Source organism: Microtus oregoni, unplaced genomic scaffold (genome assembly GCF_018167655.1).
Source record: "Microtus oregoni isolate MIOR12 unplaced genomic scaffold, Mior012 000048F_ref0000485, whole genome shotgun sequence".
Classification (NCBI taxonomy): Eukaryota; Metazoa; Chordata; class Mammalia; order Rodentia; family Cricetidae; genus Microtus; species Microtus oregoni.
Window position 1 is genome coordinate 5,282,461 of NW_024543222.1, and position 19,024 is coordinate 5,301,484.

At 53.8% G+C, this 19,024-nt stretch overlaps 2 protein-coding genes across 6 annotated transcripts in view; one reads left to right on the top strand and one right to left on the bottom strand.

The window, feature by feature from the left end:
* Positions 1 to 8,176, top strand: Btbd17 (BTB domain containing 17). 2 transcript variants are annotated; one of them, XM_041636181.1, is made up of 3 exons: positions 1 to 166; positions 3,975 to 4,251; positions 6,135 to 8,176. In XM_041636181.1, the coding sequence occupies exons 2-3, from the start codon at positions 4,031 to 4,033 to the stop codon at positions 7,207 to 7,209; spliced, it is 1,296 nt and encodes a 431-aa protein (XP_041492115.1). In that variant the 5' UTR covers positions 1 to 166; positions 3,975 to 4,030; the 3' UTR covers positions 7,210 to 8,176. The 2 variants fall into 2 exon arrangements, with proteins under 2 accessions (XP_041492115.1, XP_041492114.1); XM_041636180.1 differs by lacking the exon at positions 1 to 166 and adding an exon at positions 1,464 to 1,601.
* The window catches only part of Kif19 (kinesin family member 19), a 26,390-nt gene continuing 15,510 nt past the window's right edge, over positions 8,145 to 19,024 (bottom strand). For 2 of the 4 annotated variants that reach the window (XM_041636179.1, XM_041636176.1), the window contains 15 exons: positions 17,490 to 17,615; positions 16,988 to 17,182; positions 16,418 to 16,564; positions 15,469 to 15,591; positions 13,646 to 13,811; positions 12,931 to 13,105; positions 12,589 to 12,784; positions 11,889 to 12,159; positions 11,679 to 11,800; positions 11,079 to 11,212; positions 10,747 to 10,852; positions 10,515 to 10,602; positions 9,135 to 9,532; positions 8,766 to 8,925; positions 8,145 to 8,543 (listed from right to left, as the gene is read on the bottom strand). In XM_041636179.1, the coding sequence (XP_041492113.1) occupies positions 8,413 to 8,543; positions 8,766 to 8,925; positions 9,135 to 9,532; positions 10,515 to 10,602; positions 10,747 to 10,852; positions 11,079 to 11,212; positions 11,679 to 11,800; positions 11,889 to 12,159; positions 12,589 to 12,784; positions 12,931 to 13,105; positions 13,646 to 13,811; positions 15,469 to 15,591; positions 16,418 to 16,564; positions 16,988 to 17,182; positions 17,490 to 17,615 (2,538 nt within the window). In that variant the 3' untranslated portion in view covers positions 8,145 to 8,412. The remainder of the gene's footprint in view (positions 8,544 to 8,765; positions 8,926 to 9,134; positions 9,533 to 10,514; positions 10,603 to 10,746; positions 10,853 to 11,078; positions 11,213 to 11,678; positions 11,801 to 11,888; positions 12,160 to 12,588; positions 12,785 to 12,930; positions 13,106 to 13,645; positions 13,812 to 15,468; positions 15,592 to 16,417; positions 16,565 to 16,987; positions 17,183 to 17,489; positions 17,616 to 19,024) is intronic. The other 2 variants (XM_041636177.1, XM_041636178.1) reach the window with 2 other exon arrangements.

Below are 19,024 nucleotides of genomic sequence, written 5' to 3' on the forward strand. Positions count from 1 at the left end.
CCCTGGGATCCAGAGGGCAAGGGCAAGAAGTTCCAACACATCACCAGAGCGGGATCTGGCCTCTGAGAAACTCAGATCTCCCAGGATCCACTTATTCCCATAGGTCGGCCTCAAGGGCGTCTCTCTCACAAGGAAAGGGGGCAAATCCTGTGGATTCCATGCAAAGGTGAGATCTTAGCACACACATGTGCACGCACACACACAAATGCGAACACATGCATATACACACATCACACACATATGAACACACAAACACACACTACCCACCTAGACATGCACACACATCACACGTCCATGGGACTCTAGACCCTCCCCATTGTCTTTGTCTTAACAACACACACACATACAAGTGTAAACACATATGCATATGAACACACATGTACACACAAACACACACTACCCACCTAGACATGCACACACATTCATGGGACTCTAGACCCTCCCCTCCCCATTGTCTTTGTCTTAACAACACACACACATACAAGTGTAAACACATGCATATGAACACACATGTACACACAAACACACACTACCCACACAGGCATGCATACACGTTCAAGGGATTCTGGATCCCACCCTCCTCGTCTCCGTTGTCTTTGTTGTCAGAACATATCCCTGTGTTGTCTAACCAAGACTGAAATCTAGCTCCCTGCCTCAGTTTCCCTATACATGAACTACAGTGCAAGGTTTGCCCGCACGTCTTCTTGGAACTTTGGGAAGGGCAAGGCTAGAAACTAGTCAGAAGCCGGTGAGAGACACGGTCTAGGGAGGGAATCTTGAGGCGTGGGGGCATGCATGGGGTGGACTAAAGTTTTGGGCTGTCTGGGTAGGGAAACAGGCTGTGTCACTGGTGGGAGATGGTAGTCCCTATGCAGCTTCACTAAGGGCCCGTCACCCTCTCCAGAGTAGAAGGAACTTCACAAACAGCAGGAGAACAATCCCCATTGCTCCATACCCCTATTCACGGTTCTTATCCTCTCCTCTGGAGAACTGGCCCACCCTAAAATGGGAGAGGGGGAGGGGAAGAACCCTGAGCCAGCTCTTCCTTGCTTCTTCCAGTCTTTCCCTTTGCAGCCAGCTCACCAGGACACTGCCAAGTAATGCCCTGTGCCAGGATGGAGGCTGGGCCTGGGGGCTGGGGCCTTGGGGCTGGTGGCTGCCAGGGGTCCCGAAGCCCTTTGCTTGCCCTTCAGAAAGCTTAAACTTCTCCAGAGAGGAGCAGTTAGCCTTGCTGGGTTGTCAGAGAGGTGGGGGAGGAGGGTGTCCGGATCTGTTCCCCTTGGGGGCCCAGGCCTGCACAATAGCCCCCGGGGCTGCCACACTCTGGCTTAACTAGTTGCCTAGGCAACAGCAGGGGCCAGCTTCCACCAATCCATGGCAGAGACTGGTAGGGGAGGGAGGCTGGGAAGGAAGGGGGTACAGTCCCCTTGCTGGATCCTATATAAGGAGGAAGGATGGGACTGGAGTGCTCCGGACTTGACTGTCCCTGCAGTAGACTTAGGGACAGAACACCAAGATGCTTAGGAAAGGCCACTGCAAGCCTGGGTCCTGGGGAAGCTTCTGGGCTACCCTGGCCTTGGTGGGACTGGCCACTCGTGCAGGTGAGTGGGCTGTGAGGGGGTCAACTTCTTGGTAAGGAAAAAGGCAAGGGGTGGGGGCAAGAACTTCTCCTAGGAGCTACCTAGGGTTGGCCAGGAGGTGGCGCGGTCCAGTCAGCCACGGAGAACACCCAGAGACCGGAAATCTCCAAGGACAGGTCTTCAGAAGGGAGAAGGGGTAGACAGCATCCCCGGGAAAGAGGGGCTGGGCAGCAGGCAGGGGTCTTAATGACAAAAGACCCACTATTCATCGTCTCAGGCAGCTGGGTTCAGGCAGAGGCCGCATGGGGAAGTCATCGTCATCAGCATTCAGGTCCTTCAGAGTGACAGCTGGGGAGGCAGGGCTGGGAAATTCACCAGCAGCTGCTCCCTTTCTTGCTGGGTCTCCCTTTCCCACACACAGATGGTCACTCTTGCGAGCCTTCCTTTCAACCATCCACACATAAGCCACGTGCCCACCGTGTGTGCGCGCTCACATGCGCAGGAGCTGTCTGCCGGTGCCCTTCTGCAGTTCTCAAACTGTTAGACACCCTCTTTTCTCACTTAGCAGGCTCCCTGCCCTGCCCTGCTCTGGCTGGGGGTTGTCTTTTCTAGAACTCAGTTTGTGTCCCCATGTGACCCCACAGCCTCCCTGGATGGGGGATGACAGCTTCAACCCTCAGTTACCTAGAGTCCTATTCCTCCAGCAGCCCATGGTACTTCCTTGGGTCCCTTATCTGTCTCACAGCTTGCCAGTTGGATGTGGTAGTGCATGCCAGTAATCCCAGCATGTGAGAGGGAGGAGGATTAAGAATTCAAGGCCAACCTTAGTTAGTAATGAGTTCAAGGCTAGCCTGAGCTATGAGAGACTCCATCTCAAAAAAACTAAAAAGAAAAAGAAAGAAACAGAGAAAGAAAGACAGAAAGAAAACCCATGTCTGCTGTTTCAGCTTTGTTCTTCCCAGCCCCACAAGCCCACTCCCACCAAGGGTCCCCTAGGGACGTCTCCCTTTGTCTCTGTGTATTCTTTCCCTGGCTGGCTTCAGAGTGCTCACTTGTGCATTTAGTTATTTTCCAATTTTATATATATTTATACTGTGTGTGTGTGTGTGCGTGCGTGTGTGTGTGTGCGTGTGTGTGTATGTGTGTGTGTGTGCGTGTGTGTGTGCGTGTGTGTGTATGTGTGTGTGCGTGTGGAAGTCAGAGGGTCAAGGTTCTGTTCCTCAGGCACCATCTACCCATCTACTCTACCTTGTATTTTGAGATTGTCCCTTACTAACCTGGGGTTCATTGATGAGGATGAGCTGGCTGAGCAGGGAGCCTCTGCCTCCACAGTCCTGGGACTGCAAGCACGTGCAACCACAACCAGCTTTTTTTAACCTGGCTTCTAGGGATAGAATTCTGGTACTCAAGCTTATATGTCAATCATTTTACCAAGGGAGTGCTCTCTCTCTCTCTGTCTCCAGGATCCATCCCCTCCTTAATCATATTTTATTTAGTTTACCTTGTGCATATGTGTGTGTGTGTGTGTGTGTGTGTGTGTGTGTGCGTGTGTATGTGTGTGTGCTCATGTGCCACTGGACACAGGTGGAGGTCAAAGGACAACTTCCAGGAATCAGTTATCTCCTTATACCACGTGGGTCCCGTGTGTGTGTGTGTGTGTGCGTGCGTGTGTATGTGTGTGTGCTCATGTGCCACTGGACACAGGTGGAGGTCAAAGGACAACTTCCAGGAATCAGTTATCTCCTTATACCACGTGGGTCCCCAGTATCAAATTCATGGTTTCAGTGGGTACCATTACTGGCTGAGCCATCAGATGCCCCCCACCCCATTTATATACTGGGCCTTGCTACGCAGTAACCCTTGATCTGATACTTTCTATGTAGCCTAGGCTGGCCCTGAACTCAGGGTAATCCTCTGGTCTCACCCTTTCACTTATATACTTGCTACATGTCTGTTCTGCTCCTCTAAGCTTTCCCAGGCGTGAGAAAACGTGAGAAATGGGTTTGGCTCACTCGCTGCCACACAGCGGCCACAGGACAAGTGCAGTGAGCACACTAGAGTGTGCCACTTCTGACACATTTATGAGAGAGGTGGGGACATAGAGTTTTCTTCGCCTTCTCCTGAAGGTCCAGTCTCATGGACGACAGCTCACGCTCCACAGTTTCTTCCTGACCAGAGCCCACTTTGCTTCTGAGGCCTTAACTCCTACGTCTGCGTGGGGCCACCATGCCCAACCAGGACGAACTCTTGGATACTCATGTATTTCGTGTGTGCACACAGCTCCCTCCCTGGGCTTTAGACCCTTCTCCCACGTGCTGGCACCTATGTCAACCCTTTGGTCCCTTTGTAGGCCCGGTGGCTGCTGAGGTTATGTTATGTCTCTTCTTGCTGCAGCTCAGAGAGCCGATGTCGGTGGGGAGGCAGCAAGCACCTCCATCAACCACTCCCAGATGCTGCTCCAGAGACTGCAGGACCTGCTGAAGCAGGGCAACGCCAGTGACGTCGTCCTGCGGGTGCAGGCTGTGGGCACCGATGAGGTCCGAGCCTTCCACACCCACCGCTTGTTGCTGGGGATGCACAGTGAGCTTTTCCGCGAGCTGCTGAGTAACCAGAGCGAAGTGCTGCTGCAGGAACCCCGGGACTGCGCTGCTGTCTTTGACAAGTTCATCAGGTATGTAGGGGAAGGACACCACGCTGCACTCTGTCCACAGCCCCCCAACTTCTCCACCTCCAGGGTCACAGAAGTCAGGGCTTAGAGGTTATTATATCTACTTTCAAAAGTCATAGCATGACACACAACACTCAGCTCCTTTGTCCCTGCTTCTACTGCCTTCCCTGTTGTGAGCCTTTGTACCACTTCCTGCCCTTGGGAGTCCCTTCTGAGCTACTTACAAACCAGGCCAAGAGAATTTATGACAGATCGTTGGATGGTCTCTTTCAGGTCTTAGGGTTGAGATCAGTCATTTCTTTTATTTTTTTAAGATTTATTTATTTATTATGTACACAGTGTTCAGCCTCCATGTAGGCCTGCAAGCCAGAAGAGGGCACCAGATCTCATTACAGATGGTTGTGAGCCTCCATGTGGTTGCTGGGAATTGAACTCAGGACCTCCAGAACGTCAGTGCTCTTAACCTCTGAGCCACCTTTCCAGCCAGAGACCAGCCATTTCTTAACCCTGCACATGGCTTTGGAACCACAGGGCTATGGAGCAGAAAGGTTAGGTAGGTCTGTGTTGCCTCTCTGCTTCCTGCACAGGGAAAGACTTGTAAAATAGTCTAAGGAGGTAAAACCCTACTCTGATGGCTTAGACAAGGTGGCTGCAGATTCCAGACATCACTTCCAAGTTCCAAGCATCAGGAAGAGGGATAAAAAGAGAAGCGTTTTCCATAGGGCCTAGTGGGGTGCTGTGTGCCAGTGGGACTGCCAGGAAGAATAAGGGGGCAGTACTGTAAGAGAGCCAGAGACAGTAAAACAGCGAACAAGGAAAGGGAAACTGGACAGCAAGAAAGACCCAGTTGCAAAGAGGAGGGGATCCGGGCATAGGAAGTAGGCTGGGTTGGCTATGTACTCTGTAGCACGATTTTTCATGGCCTCTCTCTGTGACAATATTCCAGAGCGGGGCTCTTCCCCTTTCCTAGGTAAGTTTAAGATTTACCTAAGTTAGCCGGGCGATGGTGGCGCACGCCTTTAATCCCAGCACTCGGGAGGCAGAGGCAGGCGGATCTCTGTGAGTTCGAGACCAGTCTGGTCTACAGAGCTAGTTCCAGGACAGGCTCCAAAACCACAGAGAAACCCTGTCTCGAAAAACAAAAAACAAAACAAAAAAAAAAAACAAAAAAAAAAAGATTTACCTAAGTTAAAGGACTTGCCTTGTCTAGTGGCAAGGAGGAGGTCAGATGGGCACCTAAATCCAGACTGTGGACTCCGAGGTTATCAGTGGCTTGTTTTCATTTTAGCTTATAGTTAGACATCTAGGAGATGCTCGTTAAATACATGTGATTTCTACAACACCAGAAGCTAGAAGATGTTTGAATAAGCCGGGAGGGAACTTAAGGAAAGACAGGAGGCCTCAGGGCCCATTCGTCCTGTTAGCGCCTGAGAGAGGCTGTGTTCTGGGAAAACCAGCTAGGGATGGAGCAGGTGGCCTTGTCCAGATCCAGCACTGTTGATCTTCCTATTTTGATGATGGTGATGATTATGATAATGTTTTTTTTGAGACAGGGTTTCTCTGTGTAGTCCTGGTTGCCCTGAAACTCACTCTGTAGACCAGGCTGGTCTCGAACTCAGAGAGCTGCCTGCCTCTCCCTCCAGAATGTTGGGATTAAAGGCGTGCAGCACCACTGCCTTGCCCCTATTTCTATTTTTAAATCTTATTATTAGTTTCTCTCCCCTCCCCCGGCATGTGAAAATGGGTGCCCTCCTCCAGTCGGAAGAGGGCCGGAGTTACAGATGGTTTCGAGGCACCCAATGCTGGGGACCCAATTCTGGTCCCCTGGGCAAGTGCTGTTAACTGCTGAGCCATCTCAAAGGGCCCATTATTCAACTCCCTTGCAGGTACTTGTACTGCGGTGAGCTGACCATCTTGCTAGCTCAGGCTATCCCGCTGCACAGACTGGCCACCAAGTACCGTGTGGCATCCCTGCAGCGAGGTGTGGCTGACTACATGCGTGCGCATCTGGTTGGAGGCGCGGGCCCAGCTGTGGGCTGGTACCACTATGCAGTGAGCACCGGGGATGAAGCTCTGCGTGAGAGCTGCCTGCAGTTCCTGGCTTGGAACCTTTCGGCTGTGGCGGGGAGCGCCGAGTGGGGCGCCGTGAGCCCCGAGTTGCTGGCGCAGCTCCTGCAGCGCTCGGACCTGGTGCTGCAGGATGAGCTGGAACTGTTCCACGCATTGGAGGCGTGGCTGGGTCGCGCGCGGCCGCCCCCCACAGTGGCCGAGCGAGCGCTGCGAGCCATCCGCTACCCAATGATCCCGCCCGCACAGCTGTTCCAGCTGCAGGCGCGCTCGGCCGCGCTGGCGCGCCACGGCCCAGCAGTGGCAGACCTCCTGCTGCAAGCTTACCAATTCCACGCCGCCTCGCCGCTGCACTACGCCAAGTTCTTCCACGTGAACGGCAGCGCCTTCCTGCCGCGCAACTACCTCGCGCCTGCCTGGGGCGCCCCGTGGGTCATCAACAACCCGGCTCGCGACGATCGCAGCACCAGCTTCCAGACGCAACTAGGTCCGAGCGGCCATGACGCGGGTCGCCGGATTACCTGGAACGTGCTCTTCTCCCCGCGTTGGCTGCCCGTCAGCCTGCGGCCCGTCTACGCGGACGCAGCGGGCACTGCGTTGCCCGCTGCACGCCCCGAGGACGGAAGACCACGGCTGGTGGTCACGCCGGCCAGCAGCAGTGGAGACGCGGCAGGCGTGAGCTTCCAGAAGACCGTGCTGGTGGGTGCGCGCCATCAGGGCCGCCTCCTGGTCCGCCACGCCTACAGCTTCCATCAGAGCAGCGAGGAGGCTGGCGACTTCCTGGTCCACGCAGACCTGCAGAGGCGCAACTCGGAGTACCTGGTGGAGAATGCACTGCATCTCCATCTCATTGTCAAGCCCGTTTACCACACCCTCATCAGGACTCCCAGTTAGCCTGTGTTTGAGAAATAAAGGCCTGGCCTGATTGGTGCTCCAGGGTCTGGGGAGGGGTAGGCAAATGTGGAAGCGACTGCCAGCCTGGGCCTCGGGTGACCAGGGCCTGCTGGTTGGGGCCGGGGATGGAAGGCAGGCGAATGTGGTAGACAAGTTGGCTGTGGTTTCAGGAATGTCTTTCCCAGTTTATTGGAAGGCAGCGTTCTTGCTCCAGAATAAAACCATGCTCAGAGAGGCCAGGGCCTGAAGCGACTCCGCGGGTGGTCTCAAAAGTCTGGGGTTCACATGCCCTTCCCTGAGCTTTTCCCTGAGGATTCCCATCCGGACATGGACTAGGGCAGGAAAGAAGAACTGATGCTCAATGATTGACAGTCAGTGACTGACAGCTCAGGGATTGACAGCCAATGTGAGCAATCTCCCTTTTGAATATTTACATCTGGAGGTGAAGGTGTTCTCTGAGCTGCCACCTCCAGTGGGCAACGGTCCCTTTAGCTTGAGAGACTTTCTGTCACCGCCTACATCAAGTGGCTCTTGGGGAGGGGTTCAGGTCAGCGGAAAGGCCCTTGAGAGACTGCCACAAATGAGACCTTGCTCTAGCCCAATCCTTCTGGGGAGGGACAGTCTTGTCATCTTGAGGAAAACATGCATTCCGCAGATGTTTGGTAGGTTTGTGCCAAGGGAGATGGGGTGCTGGGAGTGAACGGGCCAGGAACTGTAGGAATCTTAGAACCAGGCACGGCCACGGCACATACTGAAAACTCATAAGAAACCATCAAAACCCCCATAGGACTTTATTTAAAGGAATGTCAGGAAAAAAAAAAAGCAACAGAGAAGTTATAAAACTAGACTCCCTCCCCACCCTTCCCAACCATGTGTGAAGTCCCGTGACTCCTTCCCCACCCCCAAGTCCCACCCTTGCCCACGGTGGGCCTTGGAACCCCATTTCACTAACAGCTCCTCTTCCCCCATTGCTGAAGCCGAGATTGGCCCCAGGTCTGTGCAAGGATTTGGCAACAGTGTTCTGTCCAGGGCTGGGAGGCCAAGCCGGTGGGGCTCAGTCTCTCTTTCTAGTGGCATTGAGCATGAACCCATTCTGGGTCATGGGAGCCCAGTCCCCTACGCCCTTGCTTCATGGGATCCCCATTTGTCCAGCTCCCACCTCCCAGTCAGCCCTGCAGGCCAAAGAGTAGGCGCCAGAGCTGCTCAATTATGCCGGAGGCGGCCATCTTTGCCAAGGGTGCTTGAACCGTGGGGCAGGCTGGGCCCACGTGTGACTCTGCGGGAAACAGCAGCTGGGTTGGGGGGAACAGGAAGGGGTGAGGGGTTTCCAGAGCCTATGAGAGAGGAAAAGCCAGCATCAGTTGCTGAGGAGTGCTTTCCCTCCCCCACAACATCCAGTTGGTCTTGAACTTCTTAGGGGATCAATCCCAGTTTGTTAACCCTGCCCATATCGCTCCGGAGACCATAGTTCCAGCTAGGGGAAAGAACCCTGCAGGTTTCCCCTTTGAGCTGGTCAAGGCCTCTTCCACCTCAATCCTGCCTTTGATGGTACTGACCTGTGTTCTGGCTTGGAGGAAATCTGACCTTGGCCAGAGGAAGTGTGACCTTTCCCAGATGTCTGACACCAGGGGATGGCCGCCCACACGCTGGCATCCTCCGGTCTGAAACGCCCTCTGAGGGGTGAGGCCCCAGCAGGTGTGTCTTGGGACGAGACAGCTGTACAGTAGGGAAACCGTGAAAATAGATGGAGAGCCACCTAGCACTCAGCTACAGAACCCGGTCCTAGCTACTGTATCAGGCTGGGGATTGTGTTTCAGATCAGGGCCTCTGGGTGTAGTGTCCTGCAGGTTCTGGAGGGAGCTAGTCCTCAGACCCTCACCCAGTAGGAGTGGGCGCAGGCATCTCCCCCCTGACTCTGGCCTCACCCCTTGTCCTGTGACCTCGAAGGACCGAGACCTCCGCTTCCTCTTCTTCGCCTCCAGTGACTCCTCCCTTTTCTTGCTGAGGCTTTTCTTCTGACCACTCACCCAGGGTCCTGTGCCATCACCTCGAGGTCCTACTGCCCCAGAGGGGCCCTCGCCAGTGCTGCTGGATAGATTGTCCTCGCTGACAGCATGCTGCAGTGTGGGGCTGGGCGGCCGCTTGCAGGCCAGCGGACCCGAGGGGCGAACGTCGTCAGCCTCGCTCAACGAGTTCAGGGACTGGCTGCTGCGCTCTGTGGCAGGTGCCAGCAGGTGGCGCCCCTCCGATCCCAGGGCTCGGGAGCGCCTCTGGGCGGCCTTCACCGAGATACACTTAGTCCGGGTCAGGATCTCTTTTTTCTCTACAACAGACATCCAACTTAAGGTCAAGGCCACTTCCCACACCCCTTCATCAGAGGTCAAAAGTGAGCAAGAGCCAGGGCTCACAGGTTTCACCCCAGAACCCGAACTCGCTAGCTCTTTGAGAAACTTGGGTTGTCCCCTCAGATCCTCAATTTCATTTGTAAATGGGCAAAACGAATGTTCTGGGGCTACTTCAAAGATTAACTGAGACGCTGGGATTCTAGACTGATGTCATAGGACTGTGATCTTAGCTCCTCAGGAGGCTGAGGTGGGAAGATCAGAAGTTCAAGACTGACTGGACATGGTGCCACTCACCTTTAATCCCAGGACTTGGAAGACAAGAAGCAGGCAGATCTCTGTGAGTTCGAGGCCAGCCTGGTCTACGTAGTGAGTTCCAGGATAGCCTGGGCTACATAGTGAGACCCTATTCTTAAGAACAAAACAAAACAAAAAGCAAAGGCTGGCCAACTCGGCAACTTACACCTGATCCCAAAATAAAAAATGAAACCTCCACATGGTCTAGACAATGTTTTTATGGTTTTAGTTTAATTGTCTGGAAAGCAAGATTCTAAAAAAATTTGCCAGAATCCAGTAGGAAGCAGGTGGCAAGGGTCCCTAATTTTTTATTTTTTGGTTTTTCAAGACAGGGTTTCTCTGTGTGGCTTTGATGCCCGTCCTGGAACTAGCTCTGTAGGCCAGGCTGGCCTTGAACTCACAAAGATCGGCCTGCCTCTGACTCCCTAGTGCTAGGATTAAAGGCGTGCGCCACCATGCCTGGCCAAGTGTCCCTATTTTAATTTCTCATTGTTCCCCATCTTCTGTGTGTCCTTAGCAGGTGGTTAGTCCATTTGGCACAGCCAATGAATGGGTACCTTCAGCAGGGGCAGAGAGAAGGAAGGAGCTTCGGGCTTGGTCATCTGAGCAGTTTAGACAATGTCAAGCAATGGGGGCCAGGGCATGTGAAGTGTAGGGCACACCCACCTTTATGGGACAGAGGGATCTCTGACAGATTCTCACTGCTGTCCGGGGAAGAGTTGATCTGGCTGCCCAGGCTGTCCTGTGGTGGGGCCTAGGGGGTGAACCATTTGGAAAGGGGAAGGCCTTGTATACAACAGGGACCCCACACCGCACTCTGCAGAGGGCTGTGTGGTCTTGGGGGTGCTAGCCTTTTTGGAAAAAAATCCACCCATCGTTTGGGGCACCCAGAATTCACCTGCTGGGTCACCAGGGTGCCCACCTGGATGGGAGGTGGAGTGGGCATGGAGGAATTCTTCGCCTGCCAGGCCCTGGGACTGGCCTTGAACACGTGGTAGGACTCACTGCAGTTGGCAGAGGAACAGAAGGAGGCAGCTGTTAACCAGGCAAGTCACACCAAAGTCCACCCCCACCCTAGAGAGAAACTGTTGGTGCCAAGGGAGAGAGAACCTACAGATCCTGGCTGCAGACCCCTGCACAGCCTCACTGTTTCTGACACCGTCTTCCCTATTGAACCCTTTCTGGGGTTGACACTGCGCACCAGGTTAGGTAGCTATCAGGAAGCCTCACCTGTCGGTGCCAAGCGGGGGTAGGGTGTTGTTTTGGGGGCGCTGGGTCTCAGAGCTCAGTGTCTTCACACTCTCCAGGTCAGAGTCCGGGGTCAGTGTGGTCCCAGGCCCAGTGATTCTGGGCAAGGAGCTGTCCTGTGTGTGTGTGTGTGTGGGGGGGGAAGACAATGATAAAGGTGAGCAGAAAGAAGACTTAGACCCAGCAGCAACAGAGTGACAAGCTCTGGAGGGCTCCGGGCCTATCCTCTGGGTCCTCAGCAGTTTGGGGTCTACTAGGCAGTGTCAGTGGTACAGCTCAATGGCCTGAACCCATTAGAGCATTAGGTTCATTTTTCCTTGATTTTTAGAAATTAATTAATTAATTAATCCATCTATCTGTTCTTTGAGACAGAATCTTGCCGTACAGACTGGACCAATCTTTCAATCCTCCTGCCTCACCCTCCCAAGTGTTGGGATTAAAAACTATTCTATCAGCTAGTGGTCATTTGTGATATCTCAGATAGCCAGTCCTGACCTTGTGACCCTAGGTGGGGACAAGTGTCAGGCCAGGCAGTAATGCCCAGGAATGGGGACCCTCATTTAGGCTGGTCCAAGCGCCCACCTGAAGAGCCCTGGAGGCCACGCGGTCCATGATGGTGGCCCGCTCCAGGCTGCCCTCCTCCAGTTCCCGAAGGTAGACTTCATAGAGTTCCTCCAGGTGCCGGGGAATCTCCAGATTGAAGTCTGTATGTGAGGGAAGGGGAGCTGAGGGCTCGGCATGGTCCCCCAGTCCCTCAAACCATGCCCCAGGCCCGTGCTGGGCTGGCCCTACCATCGATGATCTGCCGCTGGCCCTGAATAATCTCTTCGCAGAGGCTGCGGTGCTGCTCCAGGCGGCGCACGGCCTCGCGGCGGTGGCGTAGAGCACTGTCGCGGAGCAGAGCGTGCGACTGCATCTCGGTGTTTTCCACCTCCAGCTCGTGCACGCGGCACAGCAGGCTGAGCACCTCACGTTGCTCTTCGGAACCAATGCGCCGAGGCAGCGTCTCTTCCAGGCGCCGGCCCCGCGCTCGCAGCTCCCGGCAGCGCTGCTCCAGCGCTAGCTGCGGGGACCGCGGCACAGGTCAGCGCTAGGCTAGTCCCACCTGCCCAGCCAGGGCCTGGAGGACGCTCCAGACCCAGACCAGCCCTCAAATAGTCTCGCAAACTATTCGGCACCTGTGTGCCCACTTGATTCAACCACGCCCTGTGGCAGCCCTTACTCCACCAAAGAAGGTAAAAAAAAAATCTGTTGTTATATTGACTACCATGTCCTTAGTCTTTGTTTTATGCCAAGCATTAACTTAGAACTGTCTCCAGAGACTCCATTCGGGCACCATCATGGGCCCTCCCATTTTAGAAGTAGGAGACACACAGAGATGTAGAAACTTAGCAAGGTCACCCAGGATTTGTGGCTTGAGCTCTCTGGTCTCCGCCCCTCCTCTTGACCACACCCCCGCCCCCAAGCCACCCCCCCATCCCACCCCGTATACCTTCTGCTTGCGCAGCTTCTTCTGTTCGCCCACCAGGGCGGCGATGTTTTCCCGAGCTGACGCCACCTCTGGTGGCTCCAGGTTATCCGGCTCATCTCCTGTGTCTGAGTCCTTCTCGCTGTCGTCTTTGGTGTAGGATTCCTTCCTTCGCTCCTCCCGCCACTTGAGAGCCCGACGTGACTTCTCATGCTCCCAGCTGCCAGCCGTCCCCGCCAAAAGAGAAATACACACAAGATTCGGCTCAAGGGGCAGGGCATTGTGTTTCTATGTTCCAGGCTCCTCCCTCCATGACAAACCTGAATCTGGGGAGGGCTGGAGGGTCCCGGGTCAGGGAAAGCATACCCCGCGATGGTGAGTAGGTGCCGGGAGGTGTCAATCTGGACCTCCATGGCCTGGTTCTCCAGCTCCAGCAGGCGCCGCCGCACATCCATCTGCTCGTGGAAGGCGCCGATGAGCTGCTCCCGAAGCTGTCCCATCTCTGCCTGCCCTTCCTGCCCGCTGTGTAGCTGTACCTCAGCTGAGGAGTGGGAGTGGAGTCAGCACAGGGGCCAGCTCAAGCTGACCCGGGGCTCTGTCCCCCAGTTTCTTCCTAGACCACCACTTCCACTTCCAGCTTCTTAGATTCCTCTCCTTACACGCACACACACACACACACACACACACACACACCCTCCCATAATGCATCTTCAGACTGCAGCCCCAAAACGACTCTTGCTCTCCCACACAAACTAAGATTGTGCTAGCCCTCACAGCATCCTCGTGCCGACTACAAAAGGGTATCCCTGTTTCTCTGCTATCTTTTGGGAAACCATCACAGCAAACAGGCAAGCCTCAGTGAGTGGTGCCTTCTGGGCCCCACAGGGCAGCCCCCATGTAATTTCCTCAGACCATCCCATCCCATCTACAGCTCTGCAAAACAGAGGTGTGGTCCCATATCACAGGGGACAGCTCCAGGGCCACTCAGCCAGAGGAGCCAGGGTTAGAACCTCATAAGGCCGCCTGGAGAGGGGTGTTGAGAGACACTTTCACCTCCAGACCTGCAGGGGCATGTGCATACCTTGGATATGGCGAATGTCACCCCTGTCCAGGCGGCCCCGGGCCTGACCCCGCCCCGCCTGCTGGTCGATCTTGCACTTGAGTCTCTGGATCTCGCCTCGCAGGTCCGCGATGATGCTGGTGTACTGAGCGATGTGGTAGGAGACGTTGAGCAGGTTCTGCTTCACCTGTCAGGAGCCCAGGATGAGGGATGAGGGGGTACGGCCACCCCAGGAGCCAGGTCTGCCTGTGGGATCTGCCTTTCTCTTTTCTCCCCTTTGCCAGTCCTTTTCAGTGACAGCAATGTCTGTCCTTTTTGCCTCCATCCCCACAGCCTCCTATCATTTCTGCGTGCCTCTGTTAGACCTGTAATCCTTAAGTTCCAAGCCTACTCTTCAACCTCAGCGGCTCCCTACTGCCTAAGGGGCTCATTCCTTCTCCGGGTATTGAAATCTTGCCCCTCGGACCCCCCCCCGATTTTATCTTTTTTTTAATTAATTTATTTATTATGTATACAACATTCCTTCCATGTATGCCTGCAGGCCAGAAGAGGGCACCAGATCTCATTATAGATGGCTGTGAGCCACCATGTGGTTGCTGGGAATTGAACTCAGGACCTCTGGAAGAGCAGTCAGTGCTCTTAACCTCTGAGCCATCTCTCCAGCCCCCCCCCCGATTTTATCTTTTGCTTTATGTGTATGCATATGTGTCTGTGTGGGATTTTGTGTGTGTGCGCATGGGTGCCTGAAGAAGGGGTAAGGTCCCCTGGAACTGGAACTCTAGGCAATCGTTAGGTGCCTGATGTAGGCGTAGGTGCTGGGATCTGAACTCAGGTCCTCTGGAAGAGCAGCAAGCGCTCTGAACCATTAAACCATCACTTGGGCCCCGGGGTTTTCTTTTTCTTTCTGGACTCTGTTTCTGTGTGAGTGCCCTGTTCTAGCCAGGCAATTCTGCTGGTCTCTCCATACCTACAACTGCCAGCTCATCCTTACTTCTCCTTTCCCTCGCTTGCCTTGGCACCTACTGTTAGCATCAATTAAATAATTACGTGCTTTTTAAAAAAAAAAACATAGGTCTCACGTAGCACAGGTTAGCCTTGAACTCATTGTGTAACCAAGGATGACCTTGAACTCCTGATTCTCCTGTGTCTGCCCTCTAATACTGGGCTGCAGTGTTCACTATAATCATGTAGCCTGTCTCCCTGAAGTTCCTGGAGGCTGCATGACAATGTCGGGGGGAGTTGTAGGTATCGGAAGACGGCTCATTACACACTACTTCAAAGTCAGTCATTCTTCCCCCGATACCCATGCAGGCTAAGATTGACTTCCTCCTGGCCAGGGGACATGAGTTTGACCGTGAACTTGGAAGCCAGGTAGACTTAGCTCCTGTAGTGCTGTCCTCAACTAGTTTTGAAGTCGCTTAATGTCCTTCAGCTTCCTTATCCTAAACTGTATGGTAGGGAAGTGGTAACTCTTGCCTGGTTCTGAGGTCAAACGGGACAGTGGGTGACGGCGCTCAGAGTGGCACTAGGTAAGGAAGCCTTTTATCGTGACTATGGTGATGACATGCTTTGGACATACAGAGGACTGAGTAACTTCTGAAGAGGCAGGGAAGGTAGAGGGATGGGATGAGGGTAAGCCTGGAGTGAGAGGCAGAAGAGGGTCTTTGGGGAACAAGGGCTCCAGGCAGGCTGGGGCTGGGGATGCAGGCAATAGGGCTTGGGGTGGTGTTGGCCTGGCTAACGAGGTCAGTGCAGAGAGAGAGGAGTGGCTGGCAAGAATCCTCGCAGGACCTCAAATCTCAGTCCAGGAGGGTGTGCCTTGGGGGTAGTCCAAGGGCCCTCACCCGAGTCCTAATATTCTTGGCTCGGCCAGCGTAGGTCAGGGTATTCCGGGACTCCTCAAAGGCAGTGCTCGCTGGACTGATGTGGGCGATCATCACTGTGCGGCTGTTCCCCCCTAGTGAGTCCTGCGGGGACAGGGATGTGACGTACTGGAGACCACCTCCCCCAGAGGCTCCCCAAGGCTGTGTACCACACCTTCCCTGTGTGTACACACATGTACGCAACACAGACAGAGGCATGTATACATGCACACACGACATGAACGCGTGCATATAGTGGCGGTCATTTTCAATTATCCCCACTGTCCTGGCTTGTGGACGTGGTCCTCGTGACAGGTCCTTGTGACAAGCCACAGGCCTCAGCTGGGATCTTGTTTTCAGAGCTCACAAAGTTTAAGCCTGCAGGGAAATTCCTTAACCTGCCTGTGCCTCAGTTTCCTTATCTGTAAATGTAATCCTCCCAACTCACAAAGCCACCGGGGAGGTTTTAGCCCTGGTGGGAAGAAGCCCTTGAACCCAGCAAGGCTTGGGAACTTGTTGATATTGTGTCTGTAACTGAAGGCAAAGAGTGACCATGCCATGAGTAAGTGGCCCCAAAATGCAGCTTCATTGGCTATAAGGCTGACCATCACAAAGGCCATCAATCTAGGTTCTCTTTGACTCACAGCCCTGGGAGGAGGTCCTGGCACAGCTCTTCTTCATTCTCTACCTGTGCTTTGGTGAGAGTTGCCAGAAATATAGAGAGCACCTGCTTGTAATCAAATTTCAGATAAACAGTAAACATGGACTGTTTCAGCTTAAGGGAGCCTCAAACATTGCATGAGGCATTACTGATGCATAATGAACTCGGTGATTCATCTGAAATCCGAGAGGGAATAGCTGTACATTGTTTATATTTGGTCTGGCAGGCCCACTCTTGATGTCAGCGCCCAGGCCCAGCTTGTTCTGGTACCTTCAGGAGCCGGGTGAGCTTGCTGTCCCGATAGTTGATGTACTTATTGCCACCCTTATCGCTCAGCGCGTTGATGCAGTTGCCCAGGGCCAGCAGAGAGCGGTTGATGTGGGCTCCCTCCTTCATGCGCTGTCCCCGGTTCTGTGTCTGGGGAGACAGCAGGGGATATGACTATAGCCTTGTGGGATAACCTACTGAAGTTTCACTCAGCTACCCAACAACACCCCAATGACCCTGGTTGTAGACCATGGCCTCGCTCCTGAGGTCCCTGAAGGTAGAGGTGTCATGGCAGGGAAGGAGGCTTTGCTCTTCCCTCTCCTTATCCTCTCTTCCCTGAGCAGTCCATCCCTTCAAGATGTCAGGTCCATTGCTCAGCCCCTCACTCTGGGGACGCCATTTGTATCCTGACATCTTTGGGATACCCTACTTTTCCAACTGCCCCATCCAGTTAACCTCTCCTTGACGTCCTTCCTCTTCTGAAATCTGGCCTCCCCTGGAGGGCCATCACCCAATCAATCGCTTCTCTTTGGGGACCCCCTCACTCCACTGTATCCTTGGAGCAGGCCTCACCTGGGAGGCACGCTCGGAGCCGGCCAGGTCAATCATGAACAGGCGGCCTTGCCGCACCTCCTGCAGGATGTTCTTGACCCGGCTGCGCTGGCGCACTGCCACCTGCAGCACTGCGTGCGAGCGGGAGGACGTCTGATTGGCAGCTGTGGGCTCCTGGGTCCTCTGCCGGTTCCCCTTCATCAGCAGTTGCATAATCTGGCAAGGAGAGATGCAGGTGACTGTTGGGAGCCCTGTAGAGAGGAGCCTGAGCTTGGAGAGGTCCAACCTATTAGCTTCCCAGGGTGGGCTAGTCGGCCTGGACAGTTCTCTCTGGACAGGTCTCTGTGTAAATGGAGAAACTGTATGGCCTGTCTACTTACTAGGGTGAGGGTGTTAGGGCATGACGGGTGATGTGACTTCCCCTGCCACTACTCAGGGTATCTCTCTCCCAGGAGCTCCCTGGCTTTGGTCCCTCAGACTGATGGTCCTGCCCACAGTCCCTAGCCAGTTGTTGTAGACTTACCTCCTTGGCATTGATGGTGGACACTTCAGTGATTCCGGCCACCTGGATCACCCCTTTGGAGTCCTCCCGCAGCTCCAGGTACCCCAGGGCGGGGTTCAGCAGGTCCCGGATCATCTCATTGTAGATCTGATGGGACAGCGAGAAAGGGGGAGGGAGATGAAGGAGCAGTCATGGGGTCCCCTCCACCCTAAGAGAAGGACTACATGCTTCTGTTTGCTGGAGCCCAGGCCCCGTGTATGAGAGAAGTCCTAGCTGGGGGAACTGTTCCCTTTCCATGATGGTAGAGGCTTCAAAGTCAATGTTGCAGGGGGTTTCGGAACACCCCCCCCCCCGAGGCTCCCCCTTGCAGTCTTGGGCTGGACACAGGGACCTGATCCCTGGTCAGATGAGGGAGCTCAGCTTGTTGCTGGGCAACCTTCAGGCTGCTTCTGATGCTGTGTTGTCCCCCTACCCCCAATCAAGACAAGCCCAGCTGGCTGAGCAAACACCTGCTGGCTGCTCCCCTCATCATTCCTTCTGAGCCAGCACCCTGGAGATTATCAGCTCTCAGAGGAGCCAGATGGAGGCTGGCTTGTTGGCTCAGATTACGCCGCCCCACCCCGACTTCTGTGATCACCTCTCAACTCATGAAGTCCTTAATGGGAAAATGTTTGCTTAAGGCAGGGGTTCTCAACCTTCTGATGATGCGACCCTTTACTACAGTTCCTCATGTTGTGGTCACCGCCCCACCATAAAATTAGTTTTGTTGCTACTTCATAATTGTAATTTTGCTACTGTTATTATAATGTAATATCTAATACCTAAATGTATATCTATGTGTATGTATATGTATGTTATTATATATGTATATATGTGTATTATATATGAATGCTATTATATATGTATATGTGTGTATTATATATGTATATGTATGTTATTATCATGTGAAAGGATTGTTTGATCCCCAAAGGGTCATGACCCACAGTTTGAGAACCACTGGTTTACTGGTTTACTGGTTTAAGCACTGGCCTCAAAGTATTAGGACAAGGTGAGCTTTTTTTTTGGTTTTTTTGAGACAGGGTTTTTCTGTAGCTTTGGTGCCTGTCCTGGAACTAGCTCTTGTAGACCAGGCTGGCCTCGAACTCACAGAGATCCACCTGCCTCTGCCTCCCGAGTGTTGGGATTAAAGGTGTGTGCCACCACAGCCTGGCTGCAAGGTGAGCTTTTGAGAATGGTAGCCCAACTGCTTGCTGCCCAGGTTACTGTGAAGTGCAATACCACATTGTAGTCACAGCGTCCCAAGTTGGCATCCCTGCTCTGACATCACTGTGTTCCACAAAGACAGTTGCCTAACTTCTCCGTGTCTCTGTTTTTTGTTTTTGAGACAGGGTTTCTCTGTACAGCTCTAGCTGTCCTGGAACTTGTTCTGTAGGCCAGGCTGACCTTGGACTCAGAGACTGGCCTGCCTCTGCCCTCCGAGTGCTGGGATTGAAGGCATGCGCCACCATGCCTGACTCTTGAGTCTTAACTTTTATCAAGTGGGGCTGATGCTATAG